This window comes from Lottia gigantea (genome assembly GCF_000327385.1).
Source record: "Lottia gigantea unplaced genomic scaffold LOTGIsca_26, whole genome shotgun sequence".
Taxonomy (NCBI): Eukaryota; Metazoa; Mollusca; class Gastropoda; family Lottiidae; genus Lottia; species Lottia gigantea.
In genome coordinates this window covers 933,375-949,769 of record NW_008708797.1, presented here as the reverse complement: position 1 = coordinate 949,769, position 16,395 = coordinate 933,375, and the positions used below count along the sequence as shown (strand labels likewise).

General features: G+C 30.7%; 2 protein-coding genes across 2 annotated transcripts; one reads left to right on the top strand and one right to left on the bottom strand.

Moving 5' to 3' along the window:
* Positions 1-221: 221 nt before the first annotated feature.
* LOTGIDRAFT_232143 (hypothetical protein) lies at positions 222-3,768 on the top strand (the record flags this gene model as incomplete). The annotated part of the gene is made up of 9 exons (XM_009055957.1): positions 222-289; positions 761-800; positions 1,164-1,279; positions 1,645-1,808; positions 2,066-2,093; positions 2,336-2,492; positions 2,710-2,940; positions 3,399-3,500; positions 3,620-3,768. The coding sequence occupies exons 2-9, from the start codon at positions 761-763 to the stop codon at positions 3,766-3,768; spliced, it is 987 nt and encodes a 328-aa protein (XP_009054205.1). The 5' UTR covers positions 222-289.
* A 1,823-nt stretch (positions 3,769-5,591) lies between these two features.
* LOTGIDRAFT_215160 (hypothetical protein) lies at positions 5,592-12,755 on the bottom strand (the record flags this gene model as incomplete). The annotated part of the gene is made up of 14 exons (XM_009055956.1): positions 5,592-7,115; positions 8,276-8,342; positions 8,590-8,738; positions 8,981-9,102; positions 9,400-9,502; positions 9,777-9,917; positions 10,174-10,264; positions 10,952-11,035; positions 11,182-11,227; positions 11,611-11,666; positions 11,788-11,846; positions 12,143-12,201; positions 12,452-12,524; positions 12,654-12,755. 14 exons carry the CDS (start codon positions 12,753-12,755, stop codon positions 6,993-6,995), a joined length of 1,275 nt encoding a protein of 424 aa, XP_009054204.1. The 3' UTR covers positions 5,592-6,992.
* Between the last annotated feature and the right edge of the window lie 3,640 nt (positions 12,756-16,395).

The window sequence follows — 16,395 nt, the reverse complement described above, 5'->3', positions numbered from 1 at the left end:
AATGCGTAGCCTGTTGGGCAGTCAAACAGGTTAATTCCACACAATAATATGTTTTTTTCCCTACAAATGTCCATGGGCTCATTTCTATTCAGAGTTATCCTTTCATTCTCAAATTGAATGGAAGTTTCTCAATAAATTAGCGCCTGGATAATCTATCCTACAAGGGGTCGCTGAACCGGATTTACAAGAAGTAAACAACATTATTCTGGAAACAAATTTGTTGATCAAGGTAAAACCTTATTACTGTTACCTAATAAATAACAATATTTTTATTGAAGAAAGTTAGAAGGTTAGTATCTTCTTTCCATTATATTGCCCAACTTTGGCTAGATCTACATACCAAGCATATCTTATGATTTTATTAAAATAGCCTAGGTAGAAATAAACAAACTTATCCACTCGTTCAATCATTAATGTGTAATCTAATCAGTTTTTTTTAGGTAATGACGTAGATGATGTTGAAGGTTGATGATCTTAAATACTTTTACTTAGCATATCAAACCCCAAATAGTTTGTAATAATATTGAAAATCTCAGAATGACTAATGTTGACACAGTAAACAAGGTTTAGTCAATTTAGAGAACAGTTATGTATGCCCTGTGGGTATTGTGAAATAGCTGATTATTTCGCATATAATATATTGATTATTTGATATATTTAGTCTACCTGTGTATTTAAGTGGACCCAATTTCCTTGATAACACATTGAAATTTATACTGGTAAGCTTACTTATACTGGCACTTACATATTTTTCTACTAGATGACAGTGGTAAAAGCTGGTTATTTAAAGAGACACAGCAGTAAGTTTTATTTAATTTTAAAGTACAGTCTCAAATACTCATTAATGTCAAAATTGGTCTATCAGATATAGCAATAGTCATAAAGTTAATTTGGGATCACTCTAAGGGAAAAAGTACCAATGCTGGTTAAAATTGAAATTCACACAAATTTGAACCTTGTAGGAGAATTTTGGAATGTCATCTTTAAAGTACCTGTATGTACAAGACAGTACAACACAGAGTTGGTTTTTTGTTTCCTGTCAGCGGATAATATAGATTAATTAATGTTTTATGACCCTGTAATTTTATAATGAAAAACGTATATTCTTCAGAATCAACTTCAATGTTTATTTGTAATATGGCCTTGTGTTATTTTTATTTTAGAGAGCTGGTTATCTGGAGGATGGAATCCAACATATTTAGAATTACGACCTGATTCTACTTTTTACATCTTCAAAAAACAGGGAGACTTGGAACCAAAAGCTAAAATTTATTTAAAGGTTAATAGTAGTCAATTAATTTAAATTGCATTGATGACCATTTGTACTGTTAAAACTGACGTTGTTGTAAAGACATGTTGTATTGGATAACAAATAGACAATGATATTATGAGTAACTAAATCTTAGTAATCTGAATTTCATTGTCTAACAAATTTGGATTTCTAAAGTAAAGGATGCAGTAATAAGCTTTGTTCTCATTTGATTCCATGAAATAAGTAGCAATATATATTTAGATATATTTAAATCAATGTTTCACATGCTTTTAAGTCTATCTGGAAAAAATGCAAAGATACTAGAAAAATTGTTGAATTTTATTAAATCTTATCAAGTCTGATTTATTTATTTTTCTTTTATATTTTTATAGGAAGTATGCAAACATTTTGCTTATGGTGAACACACAAATGGACTTCCTGACAGACCTTCACTACCTTCTGGAGCTAGTTCAGCTTTATTATTAGCTATACCAGTTAAACCCAGTCATAAAGCTAAAGTTTTCTGGTTTTTATGTCAGTCTGAAGCAGAGTTGCAGTAAGTTTCTTTATCTTTGATTGTTTTATATCCTGCTTTTTTTGTTGGAAACTGAACAATCTGACAATAATTTGTCCACATTAAATGCAAGTGATGGCTCTTGTTCTTCAAAATGCATTTTAATGTTCTTGCAAATGTCTTACTTTGATCAAATCTGCCAGTATGTGTGAAAGCTATCTGAATCCTTCACGGTACTTGTGTTTGTACATTATAAAAGATATAGAGAATAGGTTAACATATTGCTTTATTTATTTTAGTGATTGGATGGCTGCAATTGTCAGCACTGTAAGTAACATTTTGTTCATGAATAAGCCTACCTATTGGTAATATATGATTCCCCTAGCCATCGTTAAGCGCTGACTGAAGTAGGTGCTTTACAGTTGTTTTAAAATCTGAATACCTGCGAATAATAGCTAAGAATATCCAAGTAATAAATGTCACATTATTTTGATGAATTCCAAAGATTCAGATGATCTTCATAAGACTGGGATGCATTTTAATCTGATAACTTCTGTGTGTTATTGCAGCTACCACCACCTAAATCAAAATCCCATAGTGGACCACCACCCCAATCACAAGCTGTTGGTATTGTTCCTGAAAAACGGTCAGATGTATCATCAGGCTATTATCCTCCACCCCAGCAACCACAACCAGGAGCACCTTTAGGATTTGCTGGGTATCAAGGTAAGAACATGAAATTTGTTTTTATTCTAATAAATATAAAGTGAAATGCCAACACTTTTTTTATGTTTACTTGTGTTTTGTTTATATTTAGATATACAATAAGATGTCATTGTAATTATTAATAGATTGTTCTCCATAAATTGTAGTGTTATTGAAAAATGAAAACTTGAAAAAGGCATCAGATTGAAAACCTAAACTATAATCCATTGTTTTTTAGGACCACCTCAACCAGGATACCAACAACCTTATCCACAACAGGGTGGCTATGGTCCTCCACAAGGCTATGCTCCCCCTCCTCAAGGCTATGCACCTCCTCCACAAGGCTATGCTCCCCCTCCACAAGGTTATGCACCTCCATATCAGCAATATCCTCAACAAGGTTACCCACAACAAGGTTACCCTCAACAAGGCTACTATCCTCAACAGGGTTATCCTCAGCAACAGTATGGTAAGAATATTTGCTAGATTTTAACTTTGTTTCATTTTTGAACATAAATATTTTTCTTTATAGATTGTTGCTTTGTGCTTTTATTCTCAATTTCCGAAGTAAAATAGCTGATATATTGAAAACTATTATAAGTATTTCTTTCCCAATATATACAAATCCCCAGTCCTCTATCATCAGAAAAAATTTATAAATCTGTAGAAGCTAATCAAATTGCGAGGCAAATTGTGAAAAATTAAGATTGTGTATTAGAATAATAATGATAACTTATAGCTGTCATAAATTTTGTATCTACATGTATATCTATACCTATATCTTCTAGCAAATAATTGCTGCTTTTCTGTGTTAGTTTGAAAATGACTTCACAGTGTTAAATGATTGTTGACTAGACTGACATGATAAGGTATTAAGATGTCTATAATGTTAGGCATGGAATAAATATAAATTATATATCTTAATAGGTTATGGTCCACCACAAGGTCAACAACCTAATGTAGTTTATATACAACAGAAAGATAAGAGAGGTGGTATATTAGGAGGAGGGAAAGCTGGTACAGCTGCAGGTATGTTCTTTTTCTTTAACCCTACCTACCCTACCCTCTCTAGCTAACTAACTTTGCATTTCGTACTTTTACCCCCGTTTTAAACAACATTTAAGTAAAATATTTTTCTTGTCTTGCAGCTCTAGTTGGAGGAGCAGCTTTAGGATATGGTGCCTCCAGAATGTTTAATCCATTTGGTGGTTTTGGCTTTGGCAGACATGGCAGTTGGAGTTCTTTTAGTAGTTTTGGAAGTTGTGGAAGTTTTAGCAGCTTTGGAAGTTTTGATTAAGATTATATGCTCATATGCTTTTAATTTACTCTCATGTTATCTATGCCAAGTATATTATTATTATACATGTCACATTAATTAACATAAAACATAAACATGTCTTAAGATGCGGGCACACGAAGGTTGCCAACCAGAGTCTTGTTACGATTTTCACTGACTAGCACGAGCACACGAGGAGACCAAAATCTCCAGTTGGTCGTTTTCCACAGTGTTGATAAACATGTGCTGATCAGATGATGACGGTCTGTCATGCAAACGATAAAACTATTGGAGACAATTATCAAAGTTGTTTGATAAAATAAATCCTGTCAAGAACACGATAATCTTATTGTGGAAGCACAGGCACACACAAGATTTTAGTGAAGACTCTAATCGGTGACAAAAATCTCAGACCGTGACGGCTTGTGTGCCTGCACCCTAAGGCATTGGAATACTGTTTATTTTACATCTGTTTATTTATATTAATGTCTTTCACTGAATTGAAATATAAAATCTGGCTTACTTTGTGTCTTTTAAACTTATTTAGTCAATTTGTGAGACTATATTGATAAAATTTAGCACTAGTTTTTGTTATGGATTGTTAGATTTGTTGTTTTTTAGAATTATTATGTAAATTTATCATGAGAACATCTATAGTTGTGTACAAAAAAATTAGGAAATTTGGAAAACCCTTGTCTCTTATCTATGAAGTAATATAGAGGTATTTTTAAATATAAATGATATTCAGAATATAGTGCCATTATTCAAAGTACAATAACATAATACCATAGCTTGTTTCACACTTGAGCATTTGTAATAACAGACAGTAGTTTTAGATATATTTCTTTGTTCACATTTTGCATAATATAAGTAAACTTTTCAAACTGGAAACAGAATAATTATGTTAAATAGTCAAAAACAAAACTAGTTTATAGACATTATGTAAATAATTGTAAATTATTCTAACTATATTATCCTGTATTTATTGGATGTAATATATTAGGTCACCTAGGTGTTTTATCAATTTACATTTGTAAGAATTTTTTAGACGATTACATACTGGAAAAAGCTGAATTGAAAATAAGAGTAATAGATCTGAACTGATTCATGTGTTCTTTGTATTAAATTTGTTTATTTCTATGATGATTTGTGTAATTTTGATATTTCTTATTTGTATGTTATGTTTACAAGTGGTTTATTGGCAGTATACATTAGATCTTTGTTTGCATCATAAATTAAAGGAATGAACCAATAACCTTTTACCAATATGAGTGCAATACATCATTTCATTTTTGCTCATCCTGGTCCAATTCAAAACGTAAAGACATCCAGTCCACTTTATTATCAATTTCCATTTATTCTGTCAATAAAGTGGACTGGTTGTGTTTATGTTTTGAATTTGACCAGGATGAGCAAAAATATGTGCTGTACTATATACCCCATTGTATAGTTCAAATCCTGTATGATTGAATGTCACTATAATGGTTGAACTTCTGATACAGAAATTCACGATTTTATTGTTATAGCCAGAAATCCAGCAGCTGACCTGGATTAAAATAAAATGATTTTGTACCACAGACTATAGGTTTGATAATAAGCTGAAAAGGGAATGATATGGGAATGATCAAGCTTAAATATTACCTCTCATTGCATCACAAGCAATGAAGGCATGGGCCCATAAGTATTAATCAATTGTGGTTGGATAGATGATTTTAAAGCAACAGGCAAATATTAAAATGAGACCATTTGTTTTATAGCCTCTCACATTTGACAATACTTTATAACAACTGAAAATCAGTTTCATTTTGTATTCAACATCCTATTTCTATTTGAAACAAATAAATATACCATAAAAATTTATTTTGACATTTATACATGGAATACAATGATAAATATACAAAATGACAGGACAACACAACCAGTCAAACAAAATACAACAATACCCGCTAAAACAGTTTTAACAATCATACATAAGACATACATACTATATAAAATCACACAAGTACATTATAAAACAGGCATTTTCAAACAATCCCTTTAAAAATTACTGGTATATAAATTGATAACAAGTTTAAAATCTCAGTATCTGATTATCTTAACTTCTGCTGAAAAAAGCCATACTGGTGCAATAAATAACTTACTTCACCACACTCATTCAATGATATAATGATTGAAACATAAAGCATAGATATCACGTATGAAAATATATGGCAATTAAAGAGAACATGCATAGGAATTGATGATCTTCATTGCATCTCTGCTTGGAATTTTAAAACCATTCACTGGTATTTTATTCAAGGCTCTTATACCTTCATGAAATTTGGAATATAGTATGGGAATATATTTTCGTGTGGCCCTATATAAGAATGAGCAAACCAGATAAATTTAGATACAAGACACAAAATTAACAATTTTCGCCTAAAATTCAATTCATTGTTAAGTTTATCACTTCTCTCAATACCTGACAATTATTAATAGCACTAAATAGAGATATGGTTTGAGAGATAACTAAGAAATTATAAATAATATCATGATTAAAAACAAGTTACGAACACACAAAATAATAAACAATAAATAGATTAAAAAGGTTTTGCACAAGTACCCTATAATTTCAACAATGCTGGCCATAAAATAACAGTATTCCCAGATTTTAGTGCATTGCATTTTTTAAGTCAATTCAAATTCAATTTCATATATAAAAAGAAGGCAGATCTGTTCTTCAGCTGTCTTTCAATCAGTTTTCCTATAAAAATTCATTTGGATCACAAGAAAAAGATTTCATTAGAGATTTTGATTTATGTACATTTTGACTAATATAATTACAATAACTAGATTGCTTCAAGTATACATGCAGTATATATATACACAAAATATATAGAAATATACACAACTTTCCCCAAAACTAATCTACCTTTTCAATTGGAATTCAAAAAGTCATTGATGTTAAAAATCATTTTCTGTGTTTGGTTGAGCATGTTTTGTCAAAATTTGGATTAAAAACAAACTATTTTCTGTAGTTACCCTTTACACTGCCTTCAACAATATATTTAGTTTCACTGGCTTGGACCACATACACATGAAAGACGCCTCAATTACATTGTCCACACAATTTCTATTGCATCTAACAGCAGCCTGTAAGTTCGGTGTTCAACACACTAAAGCCGTATATGTTTTTATAAACAATGTATAACAAAACAAGTCTATAAATTAAGAACAATCACTAAGATGGAGGATATCATAATACGCTAGTTTGTACGATCACCAGGTAAGGGGTCAATATAATTTATCACAGCTGAAAGTTCCGTTTTATCTTCACTCACTAATGTAGTCACAGTTTGTTTCCAATATAAAAAGCTTATTCGTGAACTCTGAAAGTGAAAATAAGAATTTATCTTGAACAAACAAATCACAATTTATGAGTGTCAGTTTAACATAAAGTTAGCTTGCCAGGAAAAGTAATATACGCTCACTGGCAGCTTTGATTTTGAATAAAGATAGCTTGCCAGGCAAGGTAACATACGCCCACTGGCAGCTGTCAGAAATGATTAAACAGTCTTTAGTGACTACAGGGTTGCACAATATAGCTAATAGAGTGAAACGTCAGGTCAGACACGATATTTCGGTGAAAAATTATCCGATCATTATGAAAATCAATAGGGATCATCTTCATAACGACATAGACATACAAAATAAAAATCAAAAGAATCTGTAAAGAATTGTAGCCTGTAGAGTGAGCACGAGTTGCACAATATAGCTAATAGAGTGAAACGTCAAGTCAGACACGATATTTCGGTGAAAAATTATCCGATCATCATGAAAATCAATAGGGATTATCTTCATAATGACATTGACACACAAAATAAAAATCAAAAGAATCTGTAAAAAATTGTAGCCTGTAGAGTGAGCACGAGTTGCACAATATAGCTAATAGAGAAAAACGTCAAGTCAGACACGATATTTCGGTGAAAAATTATCCGATCATCACGAAAATCAATAGGGATCATCTTCATAATGACATTGACACACAATATAAAAATCAAAAGAATCCATAAAGAACTGTAGCCGGTAGAGTGAGCACGAGCCAAATGTGAACGGACCGACGGGGTGATTACAATATACGCCCATCTTATGTGTGGGCGTATAAAAATATTTGGCTGTAAACAATGACTAGTATGAGATATTCAACGTTCAGTCATACAAATCTTTGGAACAATACAGAATAATATTATGAAGTTTTGTCAAAATCCGGCAAGAATCAGGTCTTCTTACTGTTGACAAAATAAAAATTTAACACCTTTTCAAAAATAAGGGCAATGACTCATACTAAATATTTATCGATTTTTCTGATTTTCAATAGGGTTCATTCTTTGGTGATTACATCAAATCATTTTTGCACATGTGGTTACTCTAGTTGATGTAATTCAAATAAAGTTATATTTAAAAAGTTTCCACATTCTGAATTTATTTCAAAGAATTTCATGAAAATTATTGTGTAACAGTCACTGTGTTAAACAGTTTTAAACCTTACCTTTTCTAAGGCACTACAATCTTTATCTTTATGTAAATAATGGTCCTGCCAGAATATCAGTAAATCTCTGAAAATAACAGTTAAAATCATTGATTAATAACTCGTAACTATTTTACCTACTGTAAGAAACTTTTTAATCAGGTATTTGTTTGGAAGACTGTGCATGCCACATCTCACTTAGGACAAACATCTGAAGTGAAGGATGCTATTAGATATATTGTCCAGTTGGCAAAAGCAAATGTGACTAAACATCTATCTATAAGTTTACAAAAAAAATGTGAATAAAGCTCATTTCAAAATTATTGGTCTATTACCTGAAATTTCTCATGACTGAACTAGAACCATTTACATCTAACATGTCTTCTCTTTCATCACGTAATGCTTGGAGATAATTTGGTAATTCTTTCTTTCGATTAGCAAACATTAAAAATACTAATGTTGTATTTAAACAACTTACATTTTCCTACAAAAAAAATCAAATAGGTCATTCAAATTCCTAAATATTTCATAATTGTACCAGGATTTCTTCTGATTATACTTTAGACTTTTCTATGAACTTAGATCCAAATATTTTCCCCCCCCGAGGTACTGATGAGCGATACTTTGCCTTGATTTGTTTGTTTTTTTTTTCATAATTTTCTTTCATTGCTTTTTAAGCATTTCATGTGTTAACCTTTGATACAAGAAAATTAGTTCATTACTAACCTGGGTTAAATTTTGAACACTTATTATTTTAATTAATTTATACAAGTAATCTAACTGTCTGTTAAAATCACCAATATATAGCAATAATTTACTTTCTTTTTTGGCATATTCAGCGTAGGAATCTAAGATATAAATTGTAGATTGTGAGATTTCATAAAATTAAGCTAACCTCACAGAAAAATGATCCCATCTGATTTTCATCTATGATCAATAAATCTGTGGTGGTCATAATGCAGAAATATATATTTTTTTTTATAAATTTTTGCCTATTTCAACATTGATAGCAGAAATGGTTTATGAAATCTGTATACAAATTAGAATATTTGACTAGTTCTATGCAGAAAAAGTTTGAAAATAAAATCATTTGAATTATTTCAAAATAGTATCATACTTAAAAAATAACTTAATCTTACCATCACATTTTTCTCTGTTAGTAAAATGTTCTAGAGACAGAATTAGACTACGAATAAACATATTGGAATCAACCAAATTACGATTGACAGTGGCTACAAATTTATCCAACTGAAAAATAAACACACATCAATTATTTCAAACCTTGCCAAAATTATAGCCATTGACAAATATCATTTTACTGGAATTCTCAATATTGTTCATCCAGATCCTCTAGCAATTGACAACAATGATGCACATCTAGCAAGAAATTAAGAACTTGTAACTGTGCTCAGGTTAAATCTAGCAATTGATCAGATTATCCAGTAGTTGCTGGCAATTATGATGTCATCAGATGGTCCACATATTCCCTCCTTTAAATACAGACAAAAAGATCAAAACTTACTTTTGCTTGTGTATTGAGTATTTTATCGAATGTTTTGAAGGCCTCAATATTAAATTTGATAAGTTCTCCCAATAAGTCAAAGCTACTCTGTATAATTTCTTTATGACGTATTTCATGTTCCACTAAATTACTTGCTACATGCTGCAAATAAATAAATATTTCTAGAAAATTCAAAGGGGTTTTTTGATTCAAATATCACATATGAAAATCTGCCACTAAGCTTGTCAATTTGCCACCTTTCACGATTATTTGACATTGCTAAATGATTGCATGAATCGTGACTGATATATTGATCCAATATTCATTTCAAGTGCCACGTGGGAGTAATCTGTAAGATTCAAGTCTGCATGATGACTTTAATCTTTTAATCCCACTAGTTACAATAAATTAATCTTACTTGTAATAATCCCCTTCTCATGAGGAAAACTTGATCACAGAATGATGTATCACCACGTAAATAACTTTCTACTGCTCTGGCCAGCCAGAATCTTAAAAACAAATTCAATTTGTTCAAAAGAAATATTTTTAGGGGATTACAACACTTTGCTTCTTTGCAATACACAAAATTGACTTAAAGGGATTGTAAAGAGTTATTAAAATAAATTTTATGTGACATTGGGGACACTTATACCATTCCAAATTTCAAACAGACATCTAGTTCCTGCAATTTCCATTAAAACTAAGTGTTTGATGACGTCACTAATTGCGAAAGGCCTTTTGTGTAAAAGCATAAATTTCAGATTAGTGAATGGTGCAAATTAATACTATCATTGTTCCTCATACAGATACAAAATTTAGAAAAGTTCTTTACAATTCCTTTAAGTTACACTTCTGGTGAATTGATGTGATTTTAAATTCATCTAAAGAAATGATACTACCACAGATAGTATTACAGAGACATCCTTAGTTAACGTATCTTAACCTTTAACCCGCACCTTGTTTTATCATAAATCTTTACTTTGTGACCTAGGCCAGTGCTTTCATGAGACTATGCTCTCATCACCATCTAACAATGCTCCAGTAAATGAGCAAAAACTAGTATAGTATTCTCAACATTAATTTCAAAATAAACTTGCTTAAGCTGAAAGAAAAAAATCTGCTACTAATGATAGTCAGTGAGCTGTAGTCTAAATGTAATAATAGGTATGAAAACTGCTGGTAGCAAATTTTGTTACCTGAATGTCGAGGTTGTTGGTTCTTTCTTCATCACTTCAACTATTTTAGTTAATAAACCTTTACTACCATGACACATTAGTTGTCTACAAAAAAAAACAAATTGCATATAATAATAATTTCATATCTACAATGTACTGAGAAATTATACAGGGCAAAGCCTTTATACAATTTAATTTCTGTTAGATTTTGTTTTTGTTTGTATATAAAATGACTATAAAGAGTTTCTTACTTATTGACATTATCAAGGGTTGTTAAGGCTAAATCACCAGCTTTGGCTGAAAAGAAAAGATACATTTTATAAATAAACTGAGATTAGAACAATTTACCCACACTACAGAATTTTACCATGATCATTTGATTAGCTTATAACTGAAATATATCCATCATTGATCTAAAGGAAGTTAATGAGATAGATTTTATTTGACCTGAGTACTGGTTAGGACTATTTATATGAATGATACATGATAGCTTCTCGAGACAAAAAGAAAATAAAAAAAATTAGACGCATGATCCGAAAAAAATTGTCGCGATTTCCCTCCATGAATTTATAAAAAATTAAACTTTGAGAGTTTTTCACAATCATAATGGCGAATAGAGTCCTAGTGTTATTCTGACCAATCAACAAGCTTTGCTAGGAGCTAGGATATTCTTTACTTACAGTTGATTCTTTTGACTTCAATGAGTTCATTCTTTGATAATAGTAAATGCTTGTAGCTACAAAAATAAAGTGAAATATTAGTTGTAGACAGACAATTATATGTTAACTTTTCATAGAAATTATTTAGGAGTTGAAACAACTTGAAACAAGTTTTATTAACACAAAATTTCTACTTACTCTGAATGATCACAAAAACTATGAACCAATCTTAAAAACTGGATCTTTAATGCCACTTCCTGAAAAAGATATTTTAAGAAATATATTCATGTTTGTGTTTCTAAAAATATTTATCAAATATGAAACTCTTTCTGGGAGTGACTCTTAATATCTTAGATTGGAAAAGATTTTATGAAATATGGAAACAACCTTGAATTGGTATGTTTTTTATATCAATAATACATTCCTCATACAGAAATTCTTATAACTCAAGATTTAAGAAATCAGGCAACGTAAATTAATGTAGAATGAATGATAAAATAACAGTATTACAATGAAATAAAACAAAAAAAAAAGTGATTTTGAAAGAACTTACAGGACTACATTCACAGGCAGCGTTGTGACCTCTTAATCTATGTCTTGTATTGTGTCTACCTCTGTCAAAATAATCATTTTTTCATCAACATTAAAAACATGAAAGGTGATACTTATATTTTACAAATCAAACAAAGTGACTCAGATATCCAGTAAGAAAATGATGCAAGAATTCACTTAGCTCTCCATGTAACAATTCCAATTGTAAGAAATGTGTATAGTGAAATTCAATGCCTTTAACAGAATATTCAAATTTTTGTTATTTTGTCAATTTTGTAAATATCCAATGGACATGACACTCACATTTGACATTTCCATATAAATTGTTCAAATAAATCACTCAGACCAGCTGCTAACTTTAACTCTGCTAATTTTCTTTGAACCTGAAATAGAGAACAAATATAACCATAATAAAATCATGCAACCAGACACCTTGGGGTCAAATCTGACTTGACAAATATATTTTGCAATTTCAAAACTGTTAGTGCTTGAAATATCCTAATTTCTCTTACTTTTTTCCGATGTTTGCCTAGTAAAAATAGTCCCAATATATAAACAACTTCAACTCTTTGTATTAATTCTTCAGTCATTTTTAAACCTTGCTGTTGTACCATAGGTCCACCTTCTGTTGTTGGTTCAGAGATTCCTATAGAATAGAAAACAGCAAATATGATGCAATCTGATTTATACCCTGTTACCAGTGCTTTTTTCTGTTTTGAATCTAAGGTTTAAAGAATTATCTATGAAAAAATCCACTTTTAGAGTCCTTACATCAACAAATGTGGGAAATGTGCCTGATTTGGACAAAATAGAGCTAGTTCAGAAACAGTCATCCTTTGACATACATAAGCATCCAATGCTTCAAGCATATAGGACCTCATTAATATACACCAGCATCAAAATTCCATCCATCCATAGAGTTCGCACAGAATTGTCTGTGTACAGAAAAGGCACATTCCATTACCTGCCCTACCTATCAATTCTTAACATATCCTAAATCTCATCCCAGGAAGGACACATAAGACAGTTCTATTACCAACCTCCAATAAATAAATCCAGATCATCTTCCAACTGTGTTTCATATAGTTCTTCTGCCATTTGATTTTCTATCCATTCCATCCAACAATCTAATTCACTGGCCATACCTCTATATCTTGGTGTATCTAATAACAAAACAGATAACATAGGTTATGAAATTCTACAGCAATAACAATGTTCAGGAATATTAAAATACATACAGTACACTTGCAGTGCCAAATTTGTTACTTTTAAGTTGTACCTGTTCATACAATTAAGGCCAGAATTTTTAATAAGATTAAGTAAAACTGCCCCATTACTTGAAAAAGGGTTGCTGTGAAAGTGGACTTGTTAATAGCAGAAGACATAACCCAAATCATCATGATTTAAAGGTTTTATGGTTCCCTTATTTTCATTTATGAAATTGAAAATGCTAATACTTATATAAATAGAAAGTAGATGTGTTCTTATGACCTGGAAAACAACCAGTTTGTCTCACATGTCCATAATTCATAATAGTCTCAATTAGAAAAGTATTCCAATGAGTGACAGATCAAAAAGTCTGTGTTTTGTTTATCCAAATGGTACATGCATAGAAACACCAATAAGGAATCCCATCTTTAAGGAAATTTAAAGTTTACTTACATTCTTTTGAAATTGCCAACTTGACTAGTCTAGGTAATAATTCTGGAATGCTGAGTAACAGTTCTGAAAAAAAGAGCTCATGATGTTGAAGAACTATCATTGTCATAGTTTTTTTTTCTTTTGATGAATATATAAATTTCAAAAACAGTAGCTAATGTCTCTGGTTTAAATTATCTTGCATTGTATTATTTTGGATCATCAACACAAAAGGACCTTACCGATTGAAAACATTTTATTGTATAGCATTAATATAAATAATATATAGTATTATATTATTATACCAATTACCTTGGTTGATATCTCTGAGATTCACAAACCCTCTGCTTCTTTTCTGTTTATTTTGAGCAAATACTACAAAAAAACAAAACAAAACATTTTTAAACATTCACCAATAAAAATCTTGGGGACCATTTCATTAAAGCTTCTTATTCATAAAACATAGTAGACTATGATCGAATTGGTTAATAAAATTAATTTTCAACTTTTAACTACTAAAATACTACTACTCTGTTTTGCTTTAAGACCATTAAAAATATAATAAAAGGGGCATTCCTCTTTTATTGTAAAACATTTTCATTATTAGTTATAGGTATATTTAGTTGAAATCTTCAGAAAATGTAGGAGAAATATTTGTCTACAATAAGGCATTTATTTTACTCAAATCCGTACAGTAGATTTTTTAACAGCTTCCAAAAAGCATACGAACTTAACGTAAATGCAACCTTTGACAGTAAGTTTTGGCGTTAAAACATTAACAGCTGGAAATTTTTAGGTAAAACTTTCAGATACGTTACGGGACACATTTCACAGATTTCGGTTTATAGTTTTTCACAAATTTGTGCAAAAAGAATTTTCACCCTACAAAAAGAAGCGGAATGTCCCTTTTCACTCTCAAAACTTACATGAAGATTTATTTTCATAAATATCAAGATCTGATATTGCTACAGCTAAAATACGACAGAAATTGGCAAGTTGGTGATCATCAAGGCAACATATGAGACTCCTTAGATTATCTGTAAATATAAATGTGTTAATATAAAACAAATGATTTGTATGAAAAAATTTGTTTGAACTGGCTGAATCCAAGTCTTTCAAGTATTGTTAATCACATGCTAAATTCATACTTTCTTTCCAAAAACTTTCAGCATACTCTTCAGAGTACTATTTCCTCATTTTTTCTCTGTCAGCACCCCTCTGTCAGCTTGCTAGAAGCAAGCAACAAACTTTATAAGCCAACAACCAAAGTTACTTACTAATCCTATGTAAATCAAGCACATCTCTTTTAGATTGTAACATATCCTCTATTAATTGACAAGAGCTAATAAAAGTTTTTGGATGTGCTAATAGTGTAAAAACATAGTTCATAATGTCATCACTCTTCATTAATTCTGTAGTCACTTTCTCTCCAACAGTCTGAAATAAAAAGAGTATAAAAACAGTTAAAATAAGTGGCCATGAAACAAGTTTTTAGAAAATCAGTTAAAAAACCAAAGATTTTCTATACCGGACGTTTCATAGGTAAACTGTGCTTAAAATTTAAAAATTGTCGCATATCATTTTTTTTTATCAAAATCAGTTAAGAGCTACAGAGCTACAGAAAGAGCTCAAATCAATGCAATCTATAAAGGATCCCAAAGGGAAGTGAAAAAAAAAGGTTGAAATCGCCTGTTCTGGAAGATTTGCAAGAAAATGTCAATGGTGACAAAGAAAATATACATCCACTTAAAGAAATGTTGGTGTAAAAATAGAAATAAGTCTTCTATTTCTATGCTTTATGGTCAATACCAAAACTTCAGAGATATTAAATAAAAAATTAATGCATTACAATCACTTACTGTGGATGTTAACTTGGCTAAAACTTCTAAAACTAAACTTTTCAATCTTAATGTTCTTTCCGATTCGGTGATTACTGTAAAGAAAACAAATTTATCTAATCTAAACTGGAATTAGTCAATTGTGATACTCTAAATTGAGAACTTGCATGTCTGACAGGAGCTGATTTATATACTTCTATACAGCACTAGAAGACACCTTTCAATATGTATCTAAAGATATAAGTAATGCTAAAGTTTGAAAACTTAAACCAAAGTGCTAAAGCAAAGGTTGACCTCAGGAGTAAATTTGTAAAAAGTATCAGTATCAGGTTTGAACTTACTTCTGTTGGATCTGTAAGGATTAGGGAAGAGTGATCCAAACATTAGAATTCTAACTAAAACCTGAAATAATAAAATGTACTCACAATGGTTGTATAGCACAACAAACAAAACAATAAGACAATATGAATCAGAACTTTACTTTTGATAGTCTTAATTTGATGGGGGAATGTTGAAAATCAATATTTGGATGAGCAGTTTCATAATACTGAACTATCTTGGAGAAACAACAAAAATTCTGTTACTTGTAAGAAACCATGCCTAAAAAAAGCATCACATCTAGAAGAACACCTATTGATCACAGACATCAACGACTTGATTCTTACCTCTGTTCCTCCTAATTCATAAAACTTTTGAGCAAATTTATCCTGATCTTCATCTTGTGGCCCTTCATCGTGAGTTCTTCTTGGTTCAAAGTTCATTAACCTTCCCAATAAAA